At 33.5% G+C, this 16,789-nt stretch overlaps 2 protein-coding genes across 2 annotated transcripts; one reads left to right on the top strand and one right to left on the bottom strand.

Annotated features, from left to right (window-relative positions):
• Positions 1–9,074: 9,074 nt before the first annotated feature.
• LOC110701211 (increased DNA methylation 1-like) lies at positions 9,075–11,974 on the top strand. Its single transcript, XM_021878814.1, has 2 exons — positions 9,075–9,359; positions 9,854–11,974. The coding sequence occupies exon 2, from the start codon at positions 9,871–9,873 to the stop codon at positions 11,914–11,916; it is 2,046 nt and encodes a 681-aa protein (XP_021734506.1). The 5' UTR covers positions 9,075–9,359; positions 9,854–9,870; the 3' UTR covers positions 11,917–11,974.
• Positions 11,975–12,065: 91 nt separating this feature from the next.
• LOC110701213 (GDSL esterase/lipase At1g09390-like) lies at positions 12,066–15,437 on the bottom strand. The gene is made up of 5 exons (XM_021878815.1): positions 15,115–15,437; positions 13,170–13,355; positions 12,869–13,029; positions 12,505–12,775; positions 12,066–12,409 (listed from the first exon to the last, which is right to left on the bottom strand). The coding sequence occupies exons 1-5, from the start codon at positions 15,350–15,352 to the stop codon at positions 12,177–12,179; spliced, it is 1,089 nt and encodes a 362-aa protein (XP_021734507.1). The 5' UTR covers positions 15,353–15,437; the 3' UTR covers positions 12,066–12,176.
• Positions 15,438–16,789: the final 1,352 nt, after the last annotated feature.

The raw sequence follows: 16,789 nt of genomic DNA, 5'->3' as shown, positions 1-16,789 counted from the left end.
GGTTTCTAAACCCCATACCTCATGGGTTTAAGGCATGGGTTTAAAATTCATATTTTTGACAACTAAACATATGGTATGGGTTTTGGTCATTCTAAACCCATATCTCATACCTATAATCCGCGAACCAAACGCCCCCTAATATCTTTAATTACCGATAAACAAAAATTATAAAAAATTGATATTTTGAAAATTATATACCGTGACGAATCTAATAAAGACCCCACATGGCTATATTTTTCATTACGTATAATTCACGAAACATGGTCAAAGAAAAGTGTATGAATAATGCTAAAATTAAAACGTGTCAACTAAAAAAACATACGTAGTAATGCTTAATTGTAGCAATATGGGTTCTTAGAGTTCTTTCATATTATACACGTTGGCATGTGTGACAATGTGTCATGTATCTTAGACTCTTAATTGTATTTTTTTTAGCTCCAATGGTTCTATGGAGTATTGAAAATTGCAAACAAGTTCCAAAATTTTAACTCGGTTTTTATTCTAAAGATAATTTTACTCTATTTCATTCCTTTGACAAATTCGTTTTACAACCTTATCTTCCTTACCTTCACTCTATTTTAATTCTATACACACTCTCTCTCTTTAATTCTATTTGGTGTTTATTATACTCCCTCTGTATTTTAATAAGGGTCTACTGAACTGAACTGATTGGAGTTAAAATGAACTGAACTTAGTTGAAATGAATATTTTATTAAGAGAGGGAAATTAAGAGCTGAACTGAATTGATTGGAGCTGAACTGAAATTAAGTAAATGTGAACAGATCCTAAGTGTTACACTTACTAAATCCAGCTGTGTTTTACTAAGGGTTACATTTTTTTTTTTGGCAAAATCTCTATATTCTCGTGGTCCTCACTTAAACTTACTACTACGGTACTTTTATTTTTTATTATATTTTTCCTCTCACATTCGTTACTTTTCAATAAACTATTAACTCCATTATCTTTCTTTTATATTTTTTTAAGACTCCAACTATCTCACTTACCTCTTATTCTATTTTAGTCAATTAAATTACCTAAAACTATGTATCAGTCAAAACACGGAGGGAGTATGATAATTAGAGCGTTGTATTGATTATGATTATGAAACACCACGAAATTAGTGATAGTAGGGTTACTTGCCAATCAATTAGTCAAAAGTAAATGTAAAAAAACTAGCCAATTTTGTAGGAGTAATACTTTTCTCCTAGGAATAATACTTTTTCTCCCTAATAAAAAAATAATACTTTTCTTCTATAAAATAATTATAGTGGGGGAGTAGTAAGTAATTAACGTAATTAAAAAAAAATTAACGTAATTAAAAGGAAAGAAGACGCCACATATTATTTGTGGCATAACATAAGGATGTCGGCAACTGGGCATCATCTACATGACATCAGATTAAATCTTCAAACAAGTGGCCAACATTACGTTATGGACCATGATGCAATCCATGATGCTTCCTCTCTCCTAACTACCATTACGTAACTTCATTGTCATCACCACCACCTCTGCGACCCCACCATCTCGATTATGTATTTATTTTGATAGATAAGGAGAAAGCGTCTTATTGAACTGACACTTTATACAGGGTTGTGACTTTTGAGATATAAATATGTATCGGAGTCCTAATTTTTACAATTAGACCAAGTATTACTTGATAGCTTTGTTATAATTTACTATTCTAGCCCGTAATTAGTGTATGATATATGATTATATGGGTATATGTTTCTTTATTATTTTGACCCTTAGAAATTTCTAGTCAAGATGGCTATATTCGTCATTCAGGCATTTACAATCAAATGTTGGCCCTACTAATATACTTTGCTTAATTTATAAAACTTAACCAGCGACCATAAAGAAGTATAGTCAATTGCTTTATTTTTGTTTAATACAGTACGCTTTTTTTTTTTTTTTTTGGTTAACTTTATTTCTTTTTAGTTGTGATAAACTAATCATTGTTTATGACGTAGTATTAAGGTTGTCTTTCTCCTTACCTCAATTAATTTATTTTATTTTTATAAAGTTTGGTTTAGTGTGATTTACTCCGTACTTGGATTTTCGCTATAAGTTCTCTGTTTCTATAAAAAGGATATAATAAAGCTACTTGTACTTAGAGCTGTCAATTCGGGTAAATGGGTCGGGTTTGAGTCGGGTTAGTGTGGGTCGGGTCATCTCGGGTTGGGTCAGTACGGGTTAATGTCGGGACCTATGTGGGTCGGGTTCGGGTTGGGTCATGCTTGCGTCGGGTCACGTCGGGTCATACATCTTATCGGGTTTGGGTCGGGTTTAGGTCGGGTCAATAAAAGGTCGGGTTACATTCGGGTCAGGTGAAAAACAGGTCGGGTTACATTCGGGTTTTTACGGGTTTAAACGAGTTAGGGTCCTGTTTGGGTTCGAGTCGGGTTCGGTTCAAGTCAATTATTTGCGGGTTATAATCAGGTCGGGTCATTATCGGATTCGGTTCAAGTCAATAATTTGCGGGTTATAATCACGTCGGGTCATTTCCTATTCGGGTCATTCTCGGGTTCGAGTCGGGTTCGGTTCAAGTCAATAATTTTTTTTTTTAAAGCTCCAAATCAAATTGCATAATTTAAAACATTTTTAAAAATATTATAATAAACAAGTGAATACTAAAATTTGAAAAAACTGATCAATAAAAGGATTATAAATAGTTATATGGAAGTTTATTTTGAAGATAAATTTAGAAAAAAAAAAAAAAACATTTGGCTGATTTAATTAGACAAAATCACTATCATCGATTCACCTCACTCACCTCATATAGCCTCAAATACGTTTAAATTCAGGTTAGTAATAGGTCGAGTTTAATTTCGGGTCGGGGCAATAACAAGTCGGGTTGAATTTGGGTCGGATCAATAACAAGTCGGGTTGATTTCGGGTCGGGTTTGTAACAGGTCGGGTTTAAATTCGAGTCGGGTTAGGAACGGGTCGGGTTGACCTCGGGTCGGGTTAGTAACAGGTCGGGTTGAATTCTGGTTTTGACGGGTTAAATCGGGTTTGGGTCATTCTCGGGTTCGAGTCGGGTTCGGTTCAGGTCAATAATTTATGGGTCACATTCGGGTCGGGTCCTCTCTAGGTCGGGTTATGGTCGGGTTCGGGTCTCAAATACTCGGGTCAACTCGGGTCTAGGGTTGGTTTCAGCTCGTGTTAGGTTGGGTTCGGGTCACCATTTTTTTCGGGTTCAGACAGGTTAGGGTTAGGGTTGGGTTAGGGTCGGTATTTCGGGTCGGGTCAGCTTTTGACAGCTCTACTTGTACTATTACAACGCAACTAATCTTTCACCCATCACTATTTAAGTTAAGTTGTAGTCATTTCTACAATTCCTGTGATAAATTTTGCATTTTACAATTTCGAAAAAAAATGAAAAGTCGTACTTCCTCCGTTCTATTAGTATTGCAATATTGGACTTTTTGCACTATTCATCACTCTTGTTTGACCATATAATATGAGTTATACGTTAAGCAAAATATAGTCAAGTGGGATCTTGTTGGATTCGTCTCATAAAATACTTTCACAATATCAACTTTTTATAATTTTTACTCTTACACAATTATATATATTTAGCATATAAAAGGTGTTTCGGGATGCGTAATTTCCTCTTTATTGCAATATTAACAGAACGGAGGAAGTAGTATTTACATAGAAGTCTAGGACCATTCAAGCTTCGTTGAATTTTTTTACATACAACTAGATGCAAGTTGCATCAAAGTTTTTTTTTTTTTTTTTTTTTGCTCATTTGATGATTAAATGAGCAATAACCATTCAATTTAAAAAAAAAAAAAACAACTTAAATGTACCGTGCACCCTGCCATCTGGGTGTATATAACAGTTGTTAACTACTGGTAACCATTTTTTTTATAAAAAATTTAATTTCAATGAAGTTTAACCTAGAAAAAGAAAGACTATATAACATTGACGGAGTCTGTGTGTCAATATGTTATAATAGTCAAACTTAATTATTAATTTCCCCTCTTTTTTATTTTATTTTTATTTTTCTCCTCTGTAAAATTAATTATTACATCTTATATAAAGTAAACATTTCTTGGCAATCTATCCAATCAATTAGCACACCTTCTTTCTCTCTACTTCTATTCCACACATACCCTTTTTTCTTCATCATGTAGTAAGCCATTGAACAACTCTGTATTCTTCTCTCCTTCATTCCACATTTCTTCCCCTAAAAAAACACCCATCTTTTCTAATGAGACAATTTATGGAAGGGGATACGAGGAAGAGGAAGATAATCAAGGAGGACGATGATGAAGACGAAGATATTAAGATAGAAAAGTTCTATGCTCTTATTAGGAGTGCTAAGGATATCCGTGATCAGCTTCTTGATCCTGATGGATCGTTTAAATCACGAGCAAAAAAGGCGGTCGCTACGGAAAAGAAGGCAGAGGGTGTAAGAATTCGTGGGAATAATAATACTGATAAGAGTTTTGCAGCAGGAACAACAGCAGCCGTCTCGGCGGCGGCTGCTGCTGCTGTTTCTAATAAATCTGATGCCCTGTACACTAACCAGCGCGCTGCTGCTGTCAGTACGACAGCAGCAGCGGCGGGTGGTGCTGCAGGTAGGAATAGCAGATCATCAGCAGAAGAAAAGAGCAAAAAAACAGCAGATCAGAGTAATAATTATAAAGGGGGTAGAATTATGTTGGATCTTAATCTTTCCCTTTAATGATGTAATATTTCTTATAGGATGTAAACATTAGATTTTTGGGTATGTATCTTTCTAATAATAGTAATTCTTTTCTTCATTTTTTAATTTCCTAAGTTAGTAAAATTAGCCCATTCCCTGTTAAATCTGGGAAATTGAGGCTATAATTTCAGATCTAATTAGAAATGTTAAATTAAAAATTGAAACTTTAATTAGCATTAAGTTCATGTTGAAACCCTGTAATTTTGGCTCTCAGAAATATCAGCAGCTCAATTTGGTTATAGCCACATGTTTGATGATTCCATTTTACATCTGGATTTTGATGGTCGATTTTTTGGAACTTGCATTTATTGTCGGTTCTGAAATTAATGTATTTTGTAATTTTGAAGAGTTTTAAAATTAGTAGAAAGAAAACAAAAAGGATAATTTGTAAGTATGATGTAAGACAGTTGTATTTAGAAAATTAGAAATTCATTGTATTTTTTTGTATGACAGAAGAAATTTGTTTAGAATTTGGTACACCCAAGTGTATACGAGAAGTTGAAGCGAGATTTAATCGATTACTCGATTAGTGATGTTTGATATGTTTTCAAGTAATGCTATCTTCTTATACGTAATAGGCAATTCCCTTAGCTAAAAAGTTGCCATTTCACTAATTAAGGTACGATTTGTTGCATATTTTGTACTCATAGTATTATCTTCCAGAAAAATTAAAAAGATATTTCTGTATGGCAGTTAAATAAAAAGTAAGTTTTCTAAAGGGAGCTCCAATTTATGTTAATGAAAGAACAATATTTTTTTTTGACAAAATGAAAGAACAATATTGTAGCTAATGTTATTTAATCATATAAGCTAATGTCCTTTTTTTTTAGTAATCAATAATTTAATGACAACTATATACTAAATGCCAACCACCTTATTTTAAACCAATGGTACAGAGATATGAATAATGAAAAGAGCAAAATCTAGATTTTTTTTGTTTGGTGAAACTAGAAATCTCGTGAATAGGCCAGTGTTTATTTTACTAGTATTTGTATAAAATTTATTTAAAAAATTTCACTTGTTAGTTACATTTGAGCCTTGGTTCAGAAAACATTGGATTTGGGCAGGAACTCGAGCACCAAATCAATTATTTGAATTTCGAGTGAAGCTTAATCGAGCCTCGAGTCGTGATTAAGCTCGCCTTTAAGCCGAGCCTACCTAGGCTTGGTTCTAACTCTTAACAACCTAATCTGCTGCCCACTTCACCATCAATACTCACTAATTACATGTATAAGATTGATTACATTTGTGCACAAGTTGATTGAAAAGTCATGCAGGCAAGTAGGATACACATGTGCATATATCACATTAGCAATCTACAAGTAGTAAATTCACTGAAAAGTCTTAGCGTACAAGCAGAAGCAACAAACAAGCACAGTCATGCACGCATCACTCGGTCGAGTCGAGTTATCGTGACACCGAGAAAATTTGTTTTGTGTGGTAGAAACTTGAAGCAGCCTAAGAAATCCTGGCTGCTTAAGTATAGAAAAACTTAACCATGAGTCCATAAACTACATATATCATTAATATTGGACTTTTAAAAACAGTAACACCCATTTGCAGCAGATATATACAGTAATATCTATTGACAGTCAATATATATTGTAATTATTGGGGTAAGAAATAATTAGGAACTTGAAAATTATGGCCTAGTATTGTGGCAACAGAAAGTGATCAGTAATTTAAATAATGTTTTCTTCTCCAATATAATGGAATTTTGGAAGTTCTATATTTTTAGTCAGCTTGAATTACTGTATAATAAAGTTAATCATGTGCAAAAAAAATAAAAAAAAATAAGTGGATGCTAAACGCCCAATAATGGACATAACACAAATACACAATCGATTGAATTTAGATCTTTAAGAGTCTAAGTTAAATGTTATCTCAGTTCCACTAAAATTGTCTCATATGAACCAATAAGCTATCACAAAAAATATCAGTTCAAATAAGGCGATTTCTGTTAGACGGAGTAAATATAACGTGGTAATATTTCCAGAAAAGTAAAGTAGAAGTAAACGGTCACGGAGAGCCATCCAAGAGCGTGTACAAAGTTTCAAGTGAAATACCCATGATAGGACATCAGAAAACACGTTTGGTTGCACTGTGTAAAATGTAAATAGAGAAAATATGTAATGGTTCAAAAGTACAATCAAAAGTCATAAAAGTAACGGACAGAAGAATTAGGACCCAACAAGCAACAAGTGGTCATAGGGATGCCAGACATGGCCGAGCCCGGTGCACTTGTGAAAAGGAGGGAATACCAACTACGTTTTAGACCATTCTCAATCTTGCTTATTTGTGTTCGACCCAAAATCTTGACCAATAATGGAATTCAGCCCTTAGCCAAACCTACTGTTAATTTTTTTTTTTAATTTTTTTTTAAAATTTTTTTTAAACAAAACCTGTTGTGTTCGGCTTAATTTCATTTCAGTTCAGTTTCTAATTTCTTTCTCTCATAAACAATTCATTTCAGCTTTATTCAGTTCGGTTCGATTAAGTTGTTTTCAATAAACCGGAACATTCCCTAAAGATAGTTGACATTTGCTGCATAGAAATGACTCGCCTTCTATCATATAACTATTTTAAAGTTCATTGATAGAAAACTTAGGGTTCGTTTGGCGTCACTGTGGTTTTCTGTTTTTTGTTTTTAAAATCATATGATATCTTTCATATAATGAATTAAAAATTAGTCAAACTTATTAAAATCATGATAATTTTGAAAAATGACAACAGAAAAGTGAAAACACCTTTTTCTTGTTTCCTGTTTTTGGTTTTTGGTTTTCGAAAAAACATAAAACTAAAAACAAAAAACGATGCCAAACACGCCCTTAGATGTTGGTGCAATTTTGAAAGCTAGGAGTACAATACTTGCTTAACGTTCCTAAACAATTGATAAAGAATTTTTATTCGGTGTGTAGGGATATTGATGTAGTTGCGATTCGATATGAGATCATAGTAACAAACTAACAATCCATCTACCCCATGGCTTAATCAAGAAGGTGGAGAAATTAGTAATGTCAGATCATGTTCTAGCTAGTGAATTGAAAGTTCAAAGGTGTGTAGTGTTTTGGTATCAAATCAATATTTGGTAGGGTTTCTCAATCTTTACATAACTTTTATTGGTTTTAGGCCAGGTTGATTCATAATGATAAAGTACGAAGTACTATTTTTTATCATATTCGTCATGTTCATGTCAACCTTTGGGTTTTGAATTGCATTATTATTACTTTACCATTCTCGGGTTTGATGCTTATGTTTTATTTATAACTTTTCATTGTGTATGTACAATGAAACCTACACTATAGCCTCATATTGTAAAGTGTTAGAGATGATAATCCGATAAACTATGTGTGGGGCGTTTGATACGAGGGATAGGGAGGATAAAAGGATGAGACAATGATGGAAGATTATTGTAGGTTGCATAAGGATAAAAATAATGTTGTCCTTTGTTTGGTACGAATTGGGAATCATATGGGAATAAGTAAGATTTTTTTTTTTTTTTTTTTTTTTTTTTTTTTTTTTTTTTTAGGGAAGCAAGAAATTTACTTAACTACCCTTGTTCATATTTCTCCTCTTTCTTCCTTTTTTCTTTATTAAAGGCAAAAATGTATTTTGCCTCATTAATTTTATTATTTCTTCCTTTTTTCTTTATTAAAGGCAAAAATGTATTTTGCCTCATTAATTTTATTCCCTGACCCTTATACCACCTCCCTATTTATTATTTTAAAAGAATAACTTGCATTTTTATCTCTATCCCCACCTCCTCAGTTATCCCCATCCCCTTAAACAAACAAAAGAACATTTAAATCCCCTTCCTCTTTCCTTCTCTTTTTATCCCTCCAAACAAATACCTTCGGAAACAAAGATTACTTCTTAAAATATCATCATCAACATCATCCAAACAAAATCAAAATCTCATCCAATTATAAACACTCCACCTATACTTCGAATAACGTCTCATACATTGCATCTATTCATATTTAATTATATATAGTATTCAAAAAATTAAAATAACATCTCATTAATTTGTTTTATACTAATAACAGCGTCTCATACATTAACACGAGTGTATTATCAAAACAAGTAGGCAGGGGCGTACAATACTTTGAAGATAGCGTGAAATTAAACAAAGATACACATAAATCGTAACAAATAGGTATGAAAGTCAAAAATATAATATCTACCTTATAGAGTTTATTCATTCAATTATCCTAGTCCATATTCTGTCCCAAAAAAAAAAAAAAAAAAAAAAAAAAAAAAAAAAAAAAAAGGTAAAATCCTAGTCCATATCAATTCAACAGCAGTGGATATTAACAAATATAAATACATCCATATCTTTTCTTTTTCGTGGGCCTTTATTAATTAATGACGTGGATATTTAATTAATTATAATTAACTGTCAACGCGTTTTTTCCAAAATAAAAATTTACCATAAACATAAATTGATCACCGACTTAAAAGAATTTTTTTAACCGACATACGCACAATTTTATTTATTCATACTGTATAATACGGATCTTTACTTTGAAGAAGAGAGAGAAAATTGAAGGGTCCACTAAAATTCAATGGAGTTTTGAATAAAGGGCATTTTTTTGTTTAAGCAAGAAAAAAACCAATTCTTTTTTATTCGTCAAAGAATAAGGTAATAGTCAATTTATTACGTACTTCAATCAATTTTACTTTTTTTTACTTTCAACTGTTCATGATTTTGTACATGTTCTTTGATTTTTTTAGCCTAAGTTTTGTTGTTATTCAACATTATTGATTGTTAAATTACTTTATTGAGGTTGAATTGTGGGGAAATTTGTTGAAATTTAACTTGTTTAGAAAGATTTGTTCTTTGGTGTCAGTTTGTCGTTTAAAGGTCTAAACTTTAGGCTTTTGTGTCAAGGTTTAATTTGTAGGGTTTTACGTTGTGGTGTCTAAATTTATACTAATATATTAAAAGACGTTCATAACAATTTCTAAGTGTCTCCTATTTCAAATTTATTATTGTAACACAAGGTTACATGTGTTGTGGCTTTGTTTAGATTGGGTCGTTATTAAATTGTTAATTTTTGTCATCATTCTGAACTTTTTTTTTAGTAGTTGTAACTTGTAAATTATGAAGTATAACTTATATTTGTATTCGAACAGGTACATTATTAGTTGATATGGGAGAAGACAGACTTTATGTACTAGCCTTACCATCTTATGAACATGTCGAAAATCGAAAATCTACTAGAAATACAGAGTTGAAGAGCAATTTAAGCGTGTCACATGAAGAAAAAGTTGCAAGAGAACCTTCAAATGATCATATTGATGATACATGTTCAGGAGTTTCAGACTTAATTGGTGTACATGATGAAATTGCATCAAATAGTATGGAAAATAATAACAGAAGTAATACTAATGATTTAAGTGGTGATAATAAAGTTAATTCTGGTGAAATAACTTCAGAAAGTTCAGCAAATTCATGCACTGAAGGTGGAGGTTGTACTTCAGAGATTACTAGAAACATTTATGAACATGCTAGCATTACAGGGGGTTTAAAGATTAGGTTTAAGATTAAGAAGAATTCGGAGGAATGTAGGAGTAATACGTCGGCCTCTGAGGCTCGAGTTTTCCTGAATGGGACTCATGATGGTATATCTTGGACTAATCTGAGCCTAGCTGATAAACATGATGTTGATGAGCTAAGGGGTATTGAACGAGGTGCATTGCCTGCAGAACGTGTAGGGAAGGGTGCGAATCAGGATACTACCTCATGCATTACAGGATCAAAGAGGAAAAGGGTGACATTGCCTATAGAACGTGTAGGGAAGAGAGCGAATCAAGATACTACCTCACGCGTTACAGGATCAAAGAGCAAAAGGGAGGGTGGTGGTGGAAAGAGGAATGACAGTTTGCATAAAGTGCTATTCATGCCATATGGACTTGCAGATGGCGCTTATTTGTCTTACCGTGTTAAAGGACTGATAATGCTTGAGGGATACAAACAGGGTAATGGTATTTTCTGCAGTCATTGCAGCAGTGTGATTAGCCCTTCTCAGTTTGAAGCTCATGCAGGGATGGCTATTCGAAAAAAGCCCTACCAACATATCTATGATGTCAATGGGATTACACTCCATGACTTGGCAGTTTCTCTAGCTGAGGGACAAGATCAAACCAATTGGAAGAACAATGATGACAGCAGACTGATACGAGCTGATAATTCTGAAGTTGATTATGTTGATCCTTTGAGTAAGCCTAAGAAGCCACCTGTCATCAAACTGCAACGGCGAACTGTTAAGAAATCTGAAATGGATTATAGCAGTAACTGTTCTCTATGCTCGAAACATGATTATAGTGTCAACACATTTGATGACAGAACTGTTATAATCTGTGACCAATGTGAAAAGGAATATCATGTTGGTTGCTTGAGAGGGAATGGGCGTTGTGATCTGAAAGAAATTCCGAAGGATAAGTGGTTCTGCTGTCATGACTGTGACAGAATTTCTGTTGCTCTGAGGGAATGTGTTGCCAGAGGCTCACAAGTGATTCCATTTTCCGAAACAAGCAAAATTAATAGGGATGTTGTGAAGAAACAATCTCATGAGGGTGCTGATACTGAAGTACGATGGCGTATAGTGGGTGGGAAATCTTGCCCTCCTGAACATCAGCCTTTGCTGTCTAAGGCAGTTTATCTAATTCGGGATTGTTTTAGTCCTATAACTACACCAAATGGACGTGATCTTATTACTTTGATGGTCCATGGCAGAAATATTTCTGGCCAGGATTTCGGAGGAATGTACTGTGTGTTTTTAACTGTTAAATCAACTGTGATTTCAGTTGGTCTTCTTAGAATACTGGGTAATGAAATAGCTGAGCTTCCGATTGTGGCAACAAGAAAGAAGTGTCAAGGAAAAGGGTACTTTCTAGCTTTATACTCGCGCATAGAGGAGTTGCTATCTTCTTTGAAGGTGAAGAAATTAGTGCTTCCAGCAGCAGATCATGCTAAACATATGTGGATAAACAGATTAGGTTTCAGTGATATGAGTGAAGAAAACTTGGCTACGTACACGAAAATGTACCAGTTGACACAATTTAATGGAACAGTTATGCTGGAGAAACAACTGGAGCAGCAGATAGATTGTTTAGAACCTTTTTCTGATGCCATGAGTCATTATAATTTTCAGCTAGAACATATACAACCATCCATGACCGACAGTTCGAAGTAGGTAGCTACTTAGTTAAATTGTTAATTTGTTCAGAGATGACTGATGTATATATATGGTTAGCACAAAAATTGTTTGTGTTTTTGGTTTGTTCTTCGCTTATTTTTTACTTTTTGAGTTCTTATTTGCTCATTCCAATTTCAAAACGAGTCTTTCATTAAGATACATTTCATATTGCTTCTTAAATCATAATATAAAGTTCAAAAATTCTTTTTTTATGAACTTACCCAGCAAAACATGTGCTAATTCCATGATAATTTTACTCATTTCTGACAAAAGAAATCAAATGGCACCTTAGGAGTTAAATACTCCATAGAAAGTAATCTTTTGGCTATGATCGCGTTAGCCGCTTCTGTATAATGTATTCCATCCCAACTTACGAACTGAGATCCATTGCTACAAGCCTGAGAACCATAATTGCCACAAGTCATCTGTATGTTATAATTATATGGAGGCCCCCCAGCTCCGCAACAAGCCATTAATGGACTCTTGAATCCTGCATAATCACACACTAATCACTTGTTAATTACAACATTAACATCAGCATCAAATCATATACCCACCACTACCCTAGCTTCTTGCATAACTTACCGTATTTCATGCCCTGGCTTATTAAGTCGTATTTGATGGAGTATATGTCAACATGGACAATCGTAGCACCTACTAACTCAGATTTCATCTGTTGGCACAAATGAAAGAGTGCTGCATTAAACAGTTTTGCAGCAGAGTTGTAACTTGAGATGCATCCGGAGGCATCAAGATCACCCGCCTTGTGTTGAACTAACCAGAGCTTTTGAGGTAAACAACCTAGCGGCCCAGTGTTCTGAATCCAAAATCTTCTTCCCCCTTGATCATACAATCCCTATACATGCATTTAAACAGCAGAGGACTAAGAAAAGAGTGAGAAAATTTAGGAAGACTAAATCATCCTAGAATTGATGTAAATGAGATTCACCTTCACAGCTTTCTTGATTTTGTCAATAACCAGAGGAATTCTTTTAACAACTTTTGCATATGTAAGATTTTTGGAAAATAAGTCAGCAAGATCATTTTGTCCAATATCTATCATGTAGAGTGCATTTCGGAATCCTTCTTCATCAACGTATCCTTTCACCCCTGTTATATGTCATTACATGAAAACGTTATGCTACTTACGCGTCATTGCTTACATAACAGAAAGTGACATTATTGTTTCATTGCATAATACGGTGTTGTCAATAGTACGCTGTATAAATTAGACAGCTGCAGTTAACTACCTGAAGCAGCAAGTTCAAGGGATCGGCTTTTGAAGTGAAGAAATTGCATAACCTGAACGTTCAAGGCAAATGGCTTAAACTCCGGGAGTGTTTTGGACCCTACCACTGCAAAATTTGCCCCATTTTGGAAACTCGACCCCATTGGATCCAGGTATGGCCTCAAAAATTTGGTATTCAAACTTTGGCCTGCATTAATCAGCATATGGTTAAGAATTAACTAACACTGATCGATACTTTTTTTAATGAGATGTATGAACCGACATACATTGCATAGCAGATCTCAGGGACAAACAATTGATTATTTCTTTGTGGCAGTAGATCCACCTTCAGCAAAAATATCAGAGTAACAACAGATTAAAAACATGGGAGGCTGCTATCATGTCTTGTCCTTAGTCATTTGCACCCAAAAATAAATTTGTCATAAACCAAAACTCCTAATTATGATATTATGGAATCTACCAAGCTATGTCCTTAATTTCAGAAATAATGAAACGAATGTGTTTAGTTACGTTCCAAGTAAAAAGTTCAAGAAACCTTATTCAAAGTTTTTTCAAAATTGGACTAATACAGGTCATTGTTTATTTGTTTCCAAGATCACAAGTCTCTAAATGCAACAATTGCTCTTATAAATGGACAAAATACAAGCTACCCTTATTTTATTTTAGTGTGACATGCACATAACGAGTTAATGACATAATATTACCTACATTATTCAGATCTTTGGTACAGAACTTTGAGGGCCAGAAAAGTAATGACTTTGGATCTACCATGTTCAAAACCACAAATAACAGGTTAAAGCACTATAACTATAACATGAGATGTCCAAGTTCAGATCTTAGGTAACGGTCGGATTTTATAAAAGACAGGACTGGGTCCAGGGACATCAATTAATGGGAAAGGGCGCAACTTCTCTCATTCAAAATTTGAGCAAACTGCATTAATGCCAAATCTACCTAGATCAAATGAATGCCAAAATTTTTACTCCTTGAATGGGCATAGGATGGAGCACTAAGACACGGAGTAGTTTGAAATCTACGCCTATACATTCGGAATCATTTATACTCTCTGTAATTTTACGGGTTACTTTTTATGCTCTAATGTCAGGGGTCAATTAGGAGTTTCTCGTTCTAAAAAACTATGAACGAGTAAACAAATATTTTCCCAGTTTTTTTTTAGTTGACACGTTTTTTTAGTCACGTTTGTCAATGCACAACTTCAATCATTCATATCTTTAATTACCAATAAGCAAAAATCGTAAAAAGTTGATATCGTGACGAATATGACTATATTTTTCATTACGTATAAAGCACAAAACACGGTCAAAGAGGATTGTGTGAATAGTGCTAATATAAAGTTAAAATGTGTCAACTAAAAAAAACGGGGGTAGAAGTATGTTATTACTAAGGCTACGGTTGTGACAATCTCGTAATTTTACTACAAGTATACATTGTTACAAATTAGGGGTAGTAAACTACGAGCCAAAGAACTAGCTTGTGAGGCAATTAAGGCGCACTTAACTAGCTAACTACGTACTTATGTACAAACGTGAAGCGATTAGTCACTAAGATGATTTAAATAATGTGACTATGTGTCAAAAAATGGTTTAATCTCATCCTTAAATATTAATTTCACTACTTTACCAATAACATAAAACATAAAGAGTACTATTATACAAGTATTATTTAGGGGGACAAAAAAATTTTGGGGTTTACGTAACCACACCGAAAAAGTTTGTTAACACTTAAAAAACGGATCATACAAAAATAAACATTAATCCGTACCAAAATTTTATTTTTTGAGGCGTACTATCAAACTTTTCAAGTTGAGGCGTACTATCAAACTTTTCAAGTTATGACAACAAAGTTTAAATGATACGGAGTACATAATTTTGAAGGTAGATTATTTAAGGACGGAAAGAGTAAATAACGGGCAAATGCCAACTTACAAAGAAAATCGAGGATGAGGCGGCCGTCGGAGAGGCGGCCAGTGGATCGACCAAAATAAGTGCGGCCATAAGGAGAACTGACCGAATAGCCGAGGCCGGCAACGAGTCCACCCGTGTCGGAGTTAGAATCCCCAAAGCTAAAGATCACCGGAGGTCTTAAACACCCACCAATTGCATTACCAAAATGACACCCCATTACTATAAATGCTACCATTAATGACAGTAAAACATACTTCATCTTTACTAAAAATAGTAAGTAACCTTTATAATTCAAAAGGTTGTTTGATTTCCTAAATTTAAAGAGGGAAAAAGTAGAAGAGATACTCTGGCTTTTATCAGGGGCGGAGCCATGTAGGAACAAGGGGGGACGGTTGTCCCCCCATTTTTCCAAAAAAAAAATTAATTTATGTTAGCTTAAATAAATGCTGTAAATAAGAATAAATACCTTACATGTATACCTTATATAACAAAGACAACATTTGGTCTGGTGGTTGATGGGCTTGAGTAAAGCTTGTATTTCTCTTTGATCCTAGGTTCGATTCTTTACCCGATCATTTTTTTTGTTTCTTTTTGCTATTTTTGGACTTTATTTTTATTTCATTTTATAGTTTAGACAAAGTGCTCCTATTTAACTTCTTTTTCTTGTTTTTGGATTTTGCCATTTTTTTTTTTACTGGTTTTTAAATTTCATTATATAGTATGTAATTTATATATACAAAGTATTATAAGTCTTCAAACCTCTAATTACTCTCATTTAACTGTTTAATCAAGTATCGCCTTGTTGATAGTGATTACTAATGTGTTATTAAACTATTTGTAATGAACACATGTCTCCGTATTTTTTTATCTCTCTAATTATGTGTGCCTAAATTCTATTTTTTTTATAGCTTGTTTGGAACTAAGTTTCCAATTTTATTTTTAGTCAAAGAAAGTTTATTTATTTATTATTATTTTTTTTTTTAAATGTAACCCAAATCCCTTTACATCTACTATCAATTTGTGTAAATGCTTATCATTTGATAAATCATATTTATCGATTATTAAGGATTACATACCTTAAAATTGGGGTTTACCAGCATAAAAAAAAAAATTTGGTTAATAAATTTCTTAATATGCAATTAATTTTTTAACAACTCCTCTTTCACCATATAAGAATAATTGTCATATCTCATAAGCGATTTCAAATATATATATTAAACAATTTATGTGATCAATTTCTTTTTTCTTATAATTATTGTCGATTATTAAACATCTAAAAATTGTCCCCCCGATTACAAATCCTGGCTCCGCCACTGGCTTTTATAGGAGTGATAAAATGATGGGGTTATAAGCTTATAGCATAGCTTGTAATGTCGTTAATGGTGATAAAATGGTAGTAATTTTATGATTGTTAGTGGGTCCTACAGAAACGTCGGCAATTTTAGGAAATTGGGAAAATCTTACTGAAACTTGGAATTGGATATTGCAGAGGAAAGAGAAGATTTAATTATGTAAATGGATAGAGAGAGAAACTAGGAAGGAAGGATGATTTACTAATGAACTGGATTACAGAGGTACCTGAATACCTGTGCTGTTGTACTATAGGACTTGTTTAACAATTTTGGCTGCTTGGACTGCTCCCATAAATAAAAATACTTCATCCGTTTTTTCAATTATTGAAGCAATTAAAATATAC

The sequence above is a fragment of the Chenopodium quinoa genome, unplaced genomic scaffold (assembly GCF_001683475.1).
Source record: "Chenopodium quinoa cultivar QQ74 unplaced genomic scaffold, ASM168347v1, whole genome shotgun sequence".
NCBI classification, from domain to species: domain Eukaryota; kingdom Viridiplantae; phylum Streptophyta; class Magnoliopsida; order Caryophyllales; family Amaranthaceae; genus Chenopodium; species Chenopodium quinoa.
Note: the sequence above shows the minus strand (reverse complement) of the source record. Positions and strands in the feature narration are given on the sequence as shown.